Source organism: Poecilia latipinna, unplaced genomic scaffold, assembly GCF_001443285.1.
Source record: "Poecilia latipinna isolate Pla-1442-1.1 unplaced genomic scaffold, P_latipinna-1.0 Scaffold1744, whole genome shotgun sequence".
Lineage (NCBI taxonomy): Eukaryota > Metazoa > Chordata > Actinopteri > Cyprinodontiformes > Poeciliidae > Poecilia > Poecilia latipinna.
This window is the reverse complement of record NW_015114360.1, coordinates 28984-44638: the sequence shown is the minus strand read 5'-3', so window position 1 is coordinate 44638 and position 15655 is coordinate 28984. Positions and strand designations below refer to the sequence as shown.

General features: G+C 44.5%; 1 protein-coding gene across 2 annotated transcripts; it reads right to left on the bottom strand.

Annotated features, from left to right (window-relative positions):
• Window positions 1-610: 610 nt before the first annotated feature.
• nup160 (nucleoporin 160) lies at window positions 611-15130 on the bottom strand. 2 transcript variants are annotated; one of them, XM_015060801.1, is made up of 34 exons: window positions 14990-15130; window positions 12756-12864; window positions 12465-12675; window positions 11746-11968; window positions 11477-11667; window positions 10570-10806; window positions 10379-10476; window positions 10224-10308; window positions 9958-10026; window positions 9263-9346; window positions 8731-8901; window positions 7867-7966; window positions 7604-7769; window positions 7361-7494; window positions 7127-7281; window positions 6897-7033; window positions 6745-6815; window positions 5990-6140; window positions 5843-5912; window positions 5121-5219; window positions 4914-5036; window positions 4741-4836; window positions 4567-4661; window positions 4268-4364; window positions 3635-3740; window positions 3353-3513; window positions 3111-3225; window positions 2507-2623; window positions 2301-2424; window positions 2121-2219; window positions 1402-1543; window positions 1051-1176; window positions 877-972; window positions 611-778 (listed from the first exon to the last, which is right to left on the bottom strand). In XM_015060801.1, exons 1-34 carry the CDS (start codon window positions 15078-15080, stop codon window positions 680-682), a joined length of 4248 nt encoding a protein of 1415 aa, XP_014916287.1. In that variant the 5' UTR covers window positions 15081-15130; the 3' UTR covers window positions 611-679. The 2 variants fall into 2 exon arrangements, with proteins under 2 accessions (XP_014916287.1, XP_014916288.1); XM_015060802.1 differs by having other exon boundaries at window positions 3165-3225; window positions 14990-15129.
• Between the last annotated feature and the right edge of the window lie 525 nt (window positions 15131-15655).

Sequence of the window (15655 nt, the reverse complement as noted above, 5' to 3'; positions counted from 1 at the left end):
TGAAATTGGGAGATGTGGAATCTGACTGGCAGGAGACGGTCTGTGGAGTACCACACGGATCAGTATTGGGACCACTTTTATTTAATCTTTACATAAATGATATCAATAAAGTGTCCAATGTATTAAAATTTATCTTATTTGCTGATGACACAAATATTATAGCCTCTGGCTATAATATTCAAATTTGAAAATTTGAATATTTTCAAATTTCAAATTTAAAAAATAAAAAATAAAAAATAAAAAAAATTTAAAAATTTTTTTAAATATAAATGTTAAGATTCTCAAACATGCAAAGCCTTGTATCTAATGCCGATGCCATCCTGAACACCTTTGTGTCTCTATGTCTCCTCCCCCTCTTGATTCAGCAGCCAAACACAAAGACACGTCTGTGAATAAACTTTCTGTTTTGCTGAGATTTTAACAGTCAGCCAAGCTGGGAAGGAGGTCGGGGAGAACCACGGCTCCAGAGATCCACTCGGCTGTGAGGTCTGGACCAGAGGGAGGCTTTCCGCTTCTAGTGTTGGGTAAAATGATGAAACCGGAGTTTTTATTCGCCTTTCCATTTATCTTTAAGATCTAAAAATTTATGTCAGAGTAACAACAGTAAAAGAAACATTAGAAAAGACTTTAATTAGAAGATTTACACATAAAAAACAAATAGAAAACCGGGTGGCTCGTCTCACGCTGCCACTCGTCTCTGAGAGGCGAGTCGGTGTTCGGTCGTCTGTTGCACCACGTTGTGATACTCGTCCAGTTTGTCTCGAACTTTGATGTGAAGCTGGGAGGAAAAAAAAAAAAAGTTTATATTTTCTGAGTTAAACTCGAGCGGGAAAGTGAGTAAACAAAAATATGGGATGCAAACAGGAAGTGACTCACATTGCTGTGCGTTTGTGTCTCGCTCAAGGCGTACAGAAGCTGATCGATGGCGGTGTACGGTAGCCAGGCGGGCGGAGACGTGGCAGACAGCGGCCTCTGGAGAAAAAAACAAAACAAAAAACATTAAATTACTCTACCAAAAACCCTGACAGGAGGGGCTGAGAGAATCCGTACCTCAATCCCAAAGTACTGATGTCCACGGCCGAGGACAGCGTCCACGTACTCCAACACGAGCTCCGCGGCTGTTTCTAAGAGGTCAAAGTTCAGCAGGAGACGCAGCAGTGAGGGAGCGTCCACACACTAGAAAATATAAACAGGGTATGCACAGATAAACACACAATGCAACCACAAATTAAACAACAGTTAAATATAAACACGTTTTAATTGGACTTTCATGTCGCACCGACCACCGATGGACTTCAGTTCAATCAGAACATCTAAACAATCAATAAACCGATGAACCCAAGATTGTTGAGGTCAAATAACAGCTCAGCTGTTGTCAAGTGTAACCCCGCCCCCTCTCACCTTGTAGGACTGCAGTAGCCAATCAGGCAGTGGCACACCGTGAGACAGCAGCTTGTGGATGACGTGGCGGTGATGCTGCCCATTGGTGGAGGGATACCTGTCCAGGTAGGAGGCCAGCAGCCGCCAGGCCTCGTCTGTGGCACTGAGGAAGAGGAAGAGTCCCAGTGGTTACAGATCAGAGTCTGCAGTTCTGCTGCTTATTGATCAATTGATTGATCAGTGTGATTGTCATGGAGCTAGGCAATAAATCAATAATATATGTTGCGACAGACATGTGACCAATATCAAAAGATATGACATGTCTGATAGAATGTTTAATAATTTCACTGAACTCTGAGCCAGAACTGCACAGCATTCTGGGAGATGTAGGCAGAGGTAATCTCTCACAGTCGACAAAACATGGTGAGTGGCAACTAACAACAGGTTGTTACCTAGCAACAACCTGTTGAGTAACTTGAAGCGGTTTCATGTTTCGCCACCGTGTCTCATAACCGATTAAAACTTAAAAACTGTGTGGAGAGAAAGGAGAACAAGAGGAAAACAACTAGAGGAAAAAACTGGATAAAACATGACAGATCATGTCACCAGTTTAGTAGAATTTGAGATATTTAAAACAACAACAAAAAAAAACCCCTCATCAATAATTATCAATATCGACCAATATCAAACACATTCTTTCAGTCATATCACACAGTCCTAGACTGTTAGCGACAACGCACCTGGACTCCTTAGTGTTGACGACAGAGAGCTGGTTAGCAGCCAACCAGCTCCAAGCTTCGCTCTGAGGCTCCTCCCCTCCGGACTGCAGCTGGATGCATCTGGACAGGTAAACAACAAGGCAGGTGATCAGACACGGAGAGACGAGCAGGTGGAGGGAGCAGGTTTTCCTGTGAACCCACTTGAAGGTCAGGGCGTCGAAGATGGGACTCAGATCCAGTTTGAAGATGCGACTGAGAGACAGAGCGGAGTCGAAGAGTCCAGTTTGGACCAGGAGCAGAACCAGCTCGGGTGCAGACGCGCTGCCTGGATCGGAGAGCGACAACCATCAGCCGGTCGATCAACAGTTCAGGATAACCAAATTTATTCTCAGCTCAGCGCCGCATACCTGCGATGGCTGCTGACGGCGGGTGGTGCTGAGCCAGCGTGAGGCGAGCGCGGGACAGGAAGTACTCCTTCTCCAGGTCGTGGAGCTCCAGGATGTCCACCTGTCGCCTACCTGCAGCTGCAGAAACACACACTCAGGATTCACACACTTCTCCCACAGTAACATGTAAGTGCTTTTTGACGCATCCTCAAGTTTTCAAACTGATCTAGAACCACACTTTGGAGATTAAACAATACAAATGAATTAAAGAATACATAATTTTTTTCCACTATTAACTTTTTAGGGCACTATTCCACAGCAGGGATAAAGTAAAGTAAAATATAACATTTTAAAAAGTCTCTCTTACACACCTAACAGGACTGAGAAAGTAAAAAAAAAGAGGCTCTTGGTAAGATTTTTGGCATTTAACAAATATAAATAATTGTGTTAATTTCATCCAAGAGACATTTGGTTTGATTTAACTTCAGAGAATGAGGGGGAAAAAATATCTTCAATTACTTGGTTTAAATAATGTTTCCAAATTAAGACTTCATACAGAAATCAAGAACTTTCCAAATCTTGGAAGGCTCATCGAAGCTCAAGCATTTTCAAGGATTTCAAGCACCTGTATGAACTCTGAACTCTGGATCTGCTCCAGACTCCCAGGACGGCACCTCACCTGGCTCCGCTGGAAACTCTCCGTCTGAGTTCCTCTTCGGAGACGCTCCGGGTCGCTCGTACTGCAGTAGAAACACAGTTAAATGCACACACACCGCTGTGTTACTGGGTGTGAATGTTACTGTGTGTGTGTGTGTGTGTGTGTGTGTGTGTGTGTGTGTGTGTGTGTGTGTGTGTGTGTGAACGTACTGTGCTCCCGGACACCGGTTGGACGATCCAGGCGTATTCGGGCCTGATGAGGCGCAGACAGTTGAGCGCGGCGAGGTAGCAGTTCACCTGTTTCTGCAGACCGAGTCGAGTCCGAACCTCCCGGCCGAGACGCATCCCAAACTCAAACATGACTGTCCCCGCTGAGAGACACACAGGTGGACTCGCATCAGTGGTTCTGGCTTTAGTTTTAGTGCTAAGCGACCAGTGAGACCAGTCTAGCACTGGGACCGGTTTAGAGCAAAACGAGCCTCTGAGCCCAACCTTTCCTGTAGTTGTGTCGGGTGATGTGGAAGGCGTACAGCAGCTCGTAGTAGTTGTGTGTCAGCAGATCCAGACCGCGAGCTCGAGACTCGATGATGCCGACCACCTGGGGGTCACATGACCACAATGTCAGACCTGAACCATCGTGTAGCTGCAGCTTTGTGACAACGTATAAGATCAGCCACCAGCAGGGGAAAATGCTGATCAGAACTTGATCAGTAGTTCATCCCGAAGGAAACTACCTAAAGTTGAAAAATCGCTCCCCGTACCTGATGATATCCGAACACTAATGATCATCAATGATAACTGATCACCTCCAAGTTTTATGGTAGCATCTGTGTTTTCATATCGGCCATCGTGATCAGTTTCTAATCATAAGAATTTTGATTTATCATTGTCACAATGAATTACGATTAATGATGTTTAAAATCCTCCAAAACTGCCCGTATTATCAGGGTTTTTATTTTTACTATCCAATTCGAAAATATGATTCAGTGCAACTATTGTGTGGAGTCTATAGTGACACAAACCACACTTTTTTATGTGACCTAAAAACGATCAACAACTATTGTTGTCACAGTAGCGCCAGAAAATACTGTGGTAAAACTTTAAATCCATGTTGCCCGCCCCTACCTCATCATGCAGGTTCATGTAGGGAAACTGGACCAGGTCCTGCAGCTGGGAGCGCTCGCAGAGCACCACGACCAGCTGACGGAGACAATCCAGCTGCCTGGAAAACAAACAGGATTTCAGATTCCATGGAAACTGGATCTGATTTTAATTAGGACTGGTCTGCTGAGACTTAAACCACATAAACACAAGCAGATCGCTGGGATCCATCAGAACATCACACACAAACAACACTTGATCTGAAACTCAGAGATCTGCTCCCCCAGTTTCTGGTGGTTCTGTGCGTGTGTGTCTGGACATACATGCTGCTGTCGGGGTTCTGGGTCAGAGCTTCGTAAGCTTCACTGTTGTGTCCCAGATCCAGGTGGTGTTTGAATATTCTCGTCCACAGCGCCGCCTGCGGGGCAGACACACACACGTCAGCATGTTCGCCTGTTCACGCGTCCCACCTTCAGCAACGGGCCACGCCCACACACCTGACAGTGGACGTCATCGTCTGCTTCTGCTATGGCCAGTGAGGCGAGCTGGATGACGAGCTCGGGAAGACCCACGTCCTCCAGCAGCCGCAGCACCTGATCACACACAGGACAGGTGAGTGTGATCTCACGCAGGCGGTCCTGCAGCGGCGACACACCCCGAGCGTCTTTACCTTGTTGTAGTACTGCAGCCTCGGACTGGCTGCCGTCGCCTCCTCGTCCTCGCTGCCAGTCAGCTTCATTAGAAACTCCTCCCTCTCCACCTCCGTTGCCGCCTCCTGGAAGCACCGCAGAGCCTGGGGCCACAACAGGAAGTGATGTCGGGATCACGGGTGAACAGGCTGAAAGGCTGTGGAGGCAGCAGAATGTTCCCCCCCTACCTTCTGGCCCTCCCCGTTGGCCAGGTGACACTGAGCCAGCATGAAGCGGCACGAGCCGATGTTCACCTGACACCAAGGGCCGACCAGACGCACGTACTCCTGCAGGGGGACAGGAAGGACACGGGAGACATAGGCGAGGACGAAGATGTGTTCAGTGAATCGAAAGCATCAAGCTTTTGCCTGACAGAAACACTGCAAAAAGACAAAGTCTTACCAAGTAGTTTTGGTCTAGTTTCTAGTGCAAATATCTGAGTAAACTTGAAATGAGACAAACTTACAAGTAACTTTTCAGCAAAATATAGAGGCTTGTTTTAAGTACGGTAAATAATTTCTTAATAAAAAGTACCTGTTCCACTTATAAAAAGACACTTTCCGCATGTTACAAGTTAACTTAAGTACTTTTTCATCAACATTAAGAAATTATTTTAGTAAGATTTTGTGTTTTTGCAGTGGAAGTCACATAAGAAACAAAAAGAAATCAATAAAATGCATAAAGATTAAATAGATCTGACACAACAAAATGTACCAATTTACATTTTATTTTATTGGCTTAATTCTGGATACTCGAATTTAAATTTTTTTAAGGTTGCACAGACCCCCCACAGAGACATCAGAACCAGGCGGACCTGATGAAGCTTGCTTCATCAAACAGAAGCTGGACCAATGTGAAGATCATTTGGGTCTGTTCCGTTCAGACTGATCCAGGACCAAACCCGACTCACCTGCAGCTGAGTAAACTGACAGTTAGCCATCAGACACTCTGGGAACTGGAAGCCAGGGTTACTGGGCCAGCTGGGACACACCAGTTAAGACAAACACTCGGGAACAGAAGGAAAGCGAGACTCGCTCCTGGTTCTGATGAAGGATACAGCAGCTGAGCCAGCAGCTGGACCACGGTGGAGATCATGTGGGTCCAGAGGAGCGGAGAGTCGGGGTGCTGTTGGGAAAATATCTGGGAGATGATGATCCTTCTGGCTGCAGTCTGGTAGAAGAGCTCCAGGACCGTCTGAGGGTTCAGCACTGCAGAGACGGTTCGGATCAAAGCAGAGTCAGAGAAGTCCACTTCAACCTGGACGCAACCTTTAGCAATCCCAATGAGCCCAGACTGTCTTCCTTCATGGCTTTACCAGGATGCAACACCAGATTAATCCCTTCATTCAATAAATACCAACTATGAACAAACTGGATATCTAGCTGGATCATAGCAGATTTTTTTTTATTTCAACGTTTTCAAACTCCAGGGATGAACTTTTCAGAGGTCGGCCTGTTGCGATAACACATTTTTTATTGAACTATAAATCAGCCCTGAAGTTATCGCGACAAATAACATTTATGTCTTGAAACAATTTCTGAAGTAATGAAATGCTAATGGCATAATAATGCAAGTACACCGCCTCAAAAATAAATAAACTTTCAATTCTAACACACTGGAACTGGAAAATACTAAATAAAATAGGCACTGAAGTCTCTGTAAAACAAACTGTCTTTCAAAAATACAGCTAGTTGGTATGAAAAGCAATCACACAAATGGAAATGAATTTACCATGTGATTAATTGATTTATTGCTACTTGCAAAAGGCCTTCTTAGAGGGAGCAGCCTTTGTGAGTGTGTGTGGTTTCTGACCTGATCGACCCGTCGATATGCTCGGTGTGTCCGACAGCTCCAGTGCTGTGAGGTGCTGCAGGTTCACATCTCTGAAGCGACAACAGGAAATCAGGGAGAGTCGTGCAGGACCTGCTCGTCGGCGTAACCTGTGTGTGTCTGCTCATACTCACATGGTGTCCATGGGAACGGAGGAGGCGAGGCTCTGACTGACGTGTTTGAGGAGGTGGTAGGAGGAGAGGAGGTGGGAGGTCCGCGGGATCAGATCCTGCTGGAGCTGCAGCAATTGGTTTCCACCGCCCAGAAACACCTGGACACACACACGCACACACACACACACGGTCAGCATGCAGAATAGATGAGGCAGAACCCTGAGCACATCTGGTCCACAGGTTGAACATACGTTGTCTCCGAAGTGCAGGTAGAGCTTCTGCAGTATGAGCAGGTCTCTGCAGAACTGCGCTCGGGTCATGGCCATGTGGCAGACACCCTGACAGATGATGGAGACGGCGCAGCTGCTGCCGTAGAGCTGAGACAGGCTCATCCTGACGTTCAGACCTGCAAGACACAGAACGGGGATTAGAGTCCCCACACTCACACCCACCAAACGCCCCCGACTGCGTTTCACGCCTTCTACCTGGAGCGACAGGCCCGTCTCCGCCCAGCTCAGAGTCCGTCTCCAGGTCCAGCTCCCTTAGCAGAGCCACCATGGCTGCTATGGGACTCCGGATGTCCTGAAGTTTGTTCTGGATGTCTTCGATCACGCCATCTCTACAGAAGAAAGGGTAATAGTTTGTTAAGCTCTTTACTGATTAGAACCAGCCAAGAGTGGAAAATGTGTCTGATCCGGTCGGTCTGGCCTTCCCGTCAGGTGACCTACTTGTCGTTGCACACCATGTTTTCCAGGACCAGCTCGGCAGCTTTCTCAGGAGTCTGGAGGTACTCCAGAGCTTTCTCCATCTCGTACGCCATCTCTGCAGAAACGGTGTCGCTGACGACCCGCAGAGTCCGGACCAGCTGCAGGATGTCTCGGGCCGCGTCGGGATCTGAGGGGGGGGGACAGGAAGAGGCGGTGTGAACAGAGGCGTTCACGGTACAACCTGCAGAGCCACGACATTCATCTGTGCAGCAACGGTCGGTTACCGTCGCTGATGGGCGTGTCCTCCTCAGACAGCAGGTATGGATCGAGGGACAAGTACAGGTGATCCACAGCGAAACACGGCAGCAGGAACGAGACGAAGCCCTGAAGCAGAGACAGGAGAAACAGATCAACCTGCGACCTGTTGACCAGCTGCCAACAGATCTGACTGCACCAGCTGAGCAGAGACACCACTGCAAAAAACACAAAATCAACATCTACTTTCTGATCCAAACATCTTAGTACACTTTAAATAAGACCAAACTAACTTCATTTTGCTAGTGAAACAAGGCACTTTTTCCATACCATAAGTTCAATTGTCTTATTCCACTGGCAGATTATTTAGCTTATACCAAGTAGTTTTTTCTCAATTGACTTAAAACAAGATCCTGTAGTTGCTGAAAAGTTTTGTCGGATAGTTTTGTCTTATTCCAAGTGTACTAAGATGTTTGTACTAGAAACTAGACCAAAAATATGTGGTAAGATTTTGTGTTTTTGCAATGCTGTTACATTGGTCAATAAACAAAAAATATATCTGAACTTTATTTTAATTTCAAGTGGACTGAAAAAGAAAGTTCAGCTGCTTTACATCTTCACACACAACTGAGCTTTATGAACAAAATAATGTGGTTCAGGACACAGAACCGGTCCTTACTGGGATATTTAGGATGAAAAACACTGATGAAGACTCTAAAGCTTGAAATAACCTCCTGTTTCCCATCAACCTGTTGTTCACAAAGTCCTTTGTTAATTTTTCTACAGGAATATTTTTCTGGGTAAAAATCAAAGAGCCAATCAGGCAGTGGCTAATCTGTGCGTTTCCCTGCTTTCACAGGTTAGTCAATGGGAGGCTCCGCCCCCTCACTCACCTTACGCAGCAGACAGGCCATCCCAGTGTGGTGGCTGACCGTCAGACCCAGCGGAGTGGACTCCACCTCCTGGTACTGCAGACAGCAGGAGTAGAACCGGGACCAGAACTCCACCTGCAGCTGGCGGTACTCCTCCTGAGAAAACTCGAACTCTGTGACGCTGCTCTGCAGCTGCATGGAGGGAGAGTGTAGAAGGTGAATCACCACAGGTGAGTTTAATCTTTCAGACAACCTCTGAACACATCTGGAGATTATTTTGTGTGGCTGAATCATTTTCAGGAAATCAACATGTTCAGCACACGTCTCACACACACACACACACGCCTGGAAGAAGACGTCTGGTGCTTTAGAAATAAGGTTGACTTGTCTTTACCCACTCGCTGTTTGTTTTAAACAGGATTTTGTGGGATAAATAACATCCTGAAAGAGTTAGCCTGGTTTCAATCTTCAGGAATGTCACACAGCGCCACCTACTGCCCTGCTTTCACCCGGTGTCTGTCACCACCTGCTGTTCAGGAAATCAAGACGTTACCTCGCTCTCCACAGCCTGGGTCACCTCCTTCTTCAGATTCTCCCAGGACGGATCCAAGACCTTATCGGAGCCACGACGAAAGATCTGCAGAGACGACACAAGACCGTGAAGACGCAGCTCTGTTGTACACTTTTCTCAGTAAAATTCAAGCATTTTCAAACTTTTCCAGCATTTGGAAATAAAAACAATATAAATTACCTAAAGAAGACAGGTTCTGTTCACTATTATATGATGTAATATGTAAAATAAAAAATATTCTGCATTCTGCAGCAGTGACAAGCTAATCTAAAATCTAACAAAATATGGTGTCTTTCTTACACACACTCTACATGCCTGACTAGTTTGAGAAAGTTACAAAAAGAATTTCTAAAAGACGGTTCTCGCCAAGTTTCTGGCATTTAGCAAATAGAAATAATTTTGGTATTTATGACTAATCTAAAAGGAGAAAAGTTTAGTCTGAATTAACTTCAGGCAGAGAGAAAAATGTGTATATGTCTCTCTATCATCTTTAAATATATGATTTCAACTGTAAATAATGTCTTCCAAATTTAGGCTTTTAATCAAATGTTAAATTGCTATTTATTACCAAACTGTGAAGTTTGAATATCAAGCACTTTCAAACCTTGGAAACATCTAATTTAAAAACCCTCCGAACCTGTGAACTCCAGCTAAAAATGGCCGACAGGTGGACTCACCTGCAAGGCTCTGACGATGGCCGTCGCAGTGAAACGCAGCGGAGAGAAGAGATGCTCCAGGTAAGTCTCCTGAAACAGCAGCAGCATGGAGGAGAGATGAAGCAGATAAACACAGAAAGTCTCACCCCAAAAAACACACTGAACCCACTATGGACCCAGAAAGCTCAGTACCAGAGCAACAAACTGCTACAGGCTTTGGAAAGACCTGAAAATCATGAAGCTGCTGGACAGCCCTGATTACTGGGTGTATTTTTGTTTACCCTTACCCTGGGGTCCAGGTCTACTCCTATTAGGACTTCTTCTTCTGGTGGTGGCTGGACAAACACCTGGTTCCACTGACCCGCTGTGTTGCTGGAAAGCAGAGACACGGAGTTTAAACCAGAACCTCTGAGACGGCAAAGGCTGTAACGTTCCTACTTACTGTTCGAAGTTGATGTACTTGACCACGGCAGAGTTGGACTCGTCCACCCACAGAGCCCACACGTCCGTCGGGGTCAGGGTGAAGTCCACCAGAGTTTCCTGCAGCACAAAAAAAAAAAAAAAAATCACATCAGGTCAGTTTACGACAGAACCGTCTCGTGTGTTTGGACCTGCAGTTCTACGGCGGCTCACCTGCGTGCTGAACAGAGAAGAGATGTGCTCCAGGCTGTAGCGGTTGTTGTCCGTGGCGACAAGCTGCAGGACGATAAACTGTCCTCTCTGCGGGACGGCTAGGTGCACGCAGAGACACAGCCCGGTTCTGGATGAGAAGGCGAGCCTCAGACGGTGACCCTGACCCGACAGCCGCCTCACGCCTTTACAGGCCGGCATGTACTCCAACATGTCGACCTCTAAGAGGCACGTCTGCTCCTGGGGAGGGAGACAGAACCAGGTTCAGTTCAAGAAGCACCACCAGAACAATGTTTAGAGTCAGACAGCCCGATATATCACGGCTCCGTTTAGGGCTGCAGCAAACAATTATTATAGCAATCGATTATTCTGACGATAAATTGGATTAAAAAAAAAGGCACCTTTTGCAGATTTTTTTATTTAATCACTTTTTAGTGCAATATTATAAATATATTAAAATATAAACAAATTACTTCTTCAAATGAGAAAATAAACATTTTATTGACTATAATGCCATAGCATAGCATACCATTCTGTTTGACTAAACACCAATGCAGGGTTAATCTGTTGGCCTTTCTTTTCTGGATTAATAAAAGATTCATTTACTCAATTTGAACCGGTTGAAGTAAAACCTATTAGCCACTTTGGGTTACAATGTATTTAAAAACAAAGTTTTTTTTTAATCTTAAATGCAAAATAACTATATTTTTTGTAAAGTTTTGGCTTAAATACTGCTCTGACTGTGTTCTGTCAACAAATGGGCTTTTTGAGTTAATACTCCAGTTAAGGAATAATCAATTACTAAATTAGTTGATTGTTTCAATAATCAATTAATCACAGTCAATCACTTCTGCCCTAGTTCTGTTCTGATTAAGTTACAGAACATTTAGAGCCTCACAAACAGACCCACCGTGAGCGACCACATGCGCAGCCGGTGATCCTGACACAGAGCAAAGATCAGCGAATCGTCCTCCTCCTCCCGGACCGCCAGGCTCAGAACCAGGTCAGCCGGACTCTGCTCGCCCCGGATGGCGGTGGGCATCCAGCCGGAGATCCTCCTCATCATGGAGCTCCTCTTCAGCTCCACCACCGACACGCCGCCTGCAGACACGAGCACGGACACAGCTCGACTACCTGCCCTCACATGCAGCATCACAGCGAGGTCGTGTGACTACTCACCCTGCGAATTGTGCGGTGACAGCGTCACCACTGTGATGCCTCCCGTAGGCGCAGCCAGAGCAAAGTGAGCGTCTCCGGGGAAACTGAGCCATGCCGTCACAGCGCCGGGAATCGCTGTGTGCCCCGCCCAGCCGGGGATTACGGCGCAGTGGGCCGGGTCCTGAAGGTCAAGCTTCATCACATCGGTGAAGACAGATTGCATGTGGCGCTCTGTGACCAGCTCCTGGAAAAAACACGGAAACGTGTCAACATGCGGCAAGAAACGCACCACAAAAACATAAAATCTTGCCAAGTATTTTGGTCTAGTTTCTAGTGCAAATGTCTTAACTATATCGATAAAAAAAAAAAGAGTATGACTCATAAGTTAAGTCTGCTAGTGGAGCAAGACATTTTTCCCATGTCTTAAGTGTAAATGTCTTGTTCCACTGACAGATTATTTCACTTGTCGCTAGTACTTTTTCATCAATATTAAGGAATTATTGACTTAAAATGAGCTCCTATAATGTGCTTGCCTTTTTTCAAGCATATTATGATATTTGCACAAGAAACTAGACCTAAAAGACTTGGTAAGAATTTGGTTTTGCAATGCAGAGCTTATCTGGAGCAGAGAAGAAGACCGAGAAAGAATCTGCCAATAAGCTGCAGGCTGGAATCCTGCAAAAGAAGCTCAGCAGATGGTTCAGATGGAGGAACAGGAAACATTCCTGATGGAAACTCACGCTGCGGTACATGCGCGCCGGATGAGGAAGAACCAGCCTGTGGACAGTCTGATTGGTGCAGATGAGGATGATGATGTTATTTAGGGTCTCGTGGACGGTGACTCCACCAGGCAGGATGCTGCAGCAGGTGAACTTCAGTCTGACGCCATTATTCAGCAGGTTGGTGTCCAGAGACTCCTCCACCAGTTGCACCGTGTCCCCCGACGTCCACCTGAAGCAAAACCAGAGAAGACTCGAACATAGCAGCAAAAGATATCGCTTTAGAAAAGCCACAATGTGTCACCCACTCACCAGTGGATGAAGCGGTTGCTGGTGACAGACAGCAACTTGCCGCTCTCATTGTAGTGGAACGCTCCGGCGCTGTCTGCAAACTTTAACCCGCCTGGAGGAGCGCTTACACCTGCAGATAGACGTTGGTAAGTTGTTAGCCACAGAAATGGGACACTGGACAATCAGGAGTGGGATCTCAGCAGGGTGAAGCTTGTTGCCTCCATAGACCATCTTTGTTTTCATCAGTGGACAGACTGCAGAGCTTGGTTCCTAACAATCACAGTTTAACTTCAGCTGGAGAACTTTCACTGAACCAGAACTAACCGTTTGTGTTTCTGACTCAAGAATGTTTGCACTTTAATTCTAAAAATCACATAAATCAACCATATTTGTGGAATTTATTCTCCAGATGTCAGCTTTCCCTCATTGCATCTCGGCTGCCTTCTGTATCACGCTGTTTTGCTTTTTAAGCATTTCTTGTTGGAAAAAAGTTTTTAATCTTTGGATAAATTTGCATTTATTATGGTGCTGAAAGACTACTGCTAATTTTAATCAGAAGAAGAAGAATTAAAATTTTTTGACTCGGTTTATTCTCTCTTCTGCCCGGATTCCTTGACGTCGTCATTGTATCAGCTGAACCATAAAGACAAAGACAAACGCTTTCCAAGTACAAACAACATTTATTAGACGAACAACTAATGAAACTGACAAAACTCAATAAAATCACAAACCAGCATCCAATTCAATATTTACCTCACTCCACAGACATCCACACACCAAGACAAACTTACAGGGAACCATTTCACCGACGCACTGTTTCCCGGACACAGCATCACGGGTAACCCTGGAGCGATCTGAAGCTAAGGTTGCGGGTCTTATACTTTTAAAGGGAGGGCGCGTTTCTCTTCTCTGCTATATTCAAATTGGGAAACTGTCCTTAGCTAAGTTCATTTAAATCTAGTTGAAAAACCTGTTTTTTTAAGATCATAGAAGTGTTGTTTTCTTTTGAGTGGAGACAGATGTTTTTTATGACCCTGTCCTGAGAGGAAGCTCTACTCTGTTGATAGGATTGTTTTACACCAGCTGTTAAATCTTATCAAAGTGGTCAAAAGGTTAAACTCACACACAGAGCCACGACCCCTTGTGAATGCCAGTTCAGTCCACAGAGAGACTAGCTATTTTTTTAAATTATAGAGAACTACAAGGTAAATTATTTTAATTCAACTTAGTGCATAATGTTTCAATAAAAATATCCTACATAAGAGATTACGCTAATTGAACCATGGATATAATTTGGAGCGAATTTTCTTATTTAAAACACTATTAATTTTATCTAATATTGAACATATGGTTAAGTTTTTACAACTAGCATATTTTAAATTTATTTTCTTAACACTACTTATACAGATTTCTTCAGATTTTCTCTAACATCAAACAAAGTAAATGCAAAAACGTGTTTTCACATGTTAATTTCTTTAGTCAAGGGGAAAAGCTATCCAAAAGAATCTGGTCCTGAAAAAATAATTGTCTAATAAACTTAATAATTGGTTGTTCCATCATTTGCATCAACAACTACCCTTAAACCTTTATGATAATAGGGTCAAAGGAGACTTTGATCCAGTTATGTGGATACACAATATATCAGCATACGCTCACAGTGTCAGTCAACTCTTAACATATCGGCATCGGTCCAGTAGATGTTTATTTCCATGTTGTTGCCTTTTTGGGTTTCTGGATGGGGTTGGCCATGTGGCATTTGTTTGGGCATGTGACAATGATGCAGTCCAGGATTGTGGGGTGTAAAAGTATAGTCTTCCGCCAAATGGATATCGCTTTTGGCCTACTTTCTAATATTCCCTCATTTTGCAAAGCACATATAATCTCCCACACAACGTAGTCTAAGAATGGTTCTGGTTGGATCCAGACGTTTGATCGGAACCGGGAAAAGCAGTAGATTTGACGGTCTGAACTATATAAGGAGACTGGTCTGTGTCTTGATGCCAGCATGAGCCAGTAACTAGGTAACTCCTGTGTCCTCATTGATTGACGAGGTTTACTAACTGGTGCCTGACCTGCTTAAACCCAGCTGTCTGGTGTCCATCACTGCACCGCTAAAACCAATGAGGACCATGAGCACAGACAGATAGCAGCACTGCTAGCTGGTGTTAGCTTCAACCTGCCGGTAAAACCGCTTTTACAGTACATTTAGAACCAGAACTCGGTTCCGCCTGCATCCGTCAGAACCTGACTCTCACCTGGATTCACTGTGACCTCTCGGAACCGCCGTTCGGCTTCCCGCCCGAACCCGCAGATCTCCACGAGACTACGCTCTAAAACAGCCGCCATCTTCTCTTCCTGGTTGCGTGCCAGGCCACGGCTGCGCGCGCCGCTCTTTCAAACAGCTTTTAGTTCACAGACGCAGAATTGGGAACGCCCCTCCTCCTCATTGGCTAAGCTGTGTTGCGGAAACGTTACGTCACAGACACGCAAACATGCTGGAAAACGGAGCTATTTTTACGTAAACACGTTACTCTGATGGTTTCAAAATACAATGAATCTTTACAATGAATAATTACTGTCACTGGTGCAGGAACAATGAAATATAGTTTTAGAAACTCTTCTCAGGGACAAAGTTCAGAAGTCAGACCATATAAATTAAAATAAGCTGCCTGTATTAAAACGATATTCTTTCAGCTATTTTAATGAGTGGATGTGAAACTGTTTTAACGTAAACATAAATAAATAAATAAACTATTATTATTATTATTATTATTATTATTATTATTATTATTATTATTATTATTATTATTATTTAATAATTATTATTATCATTATAATAATAATTATTATTATGATCATTATAATAATTATCATTATTATTTATTATTATTATTATTTATTAATAATAATAATAATAATAA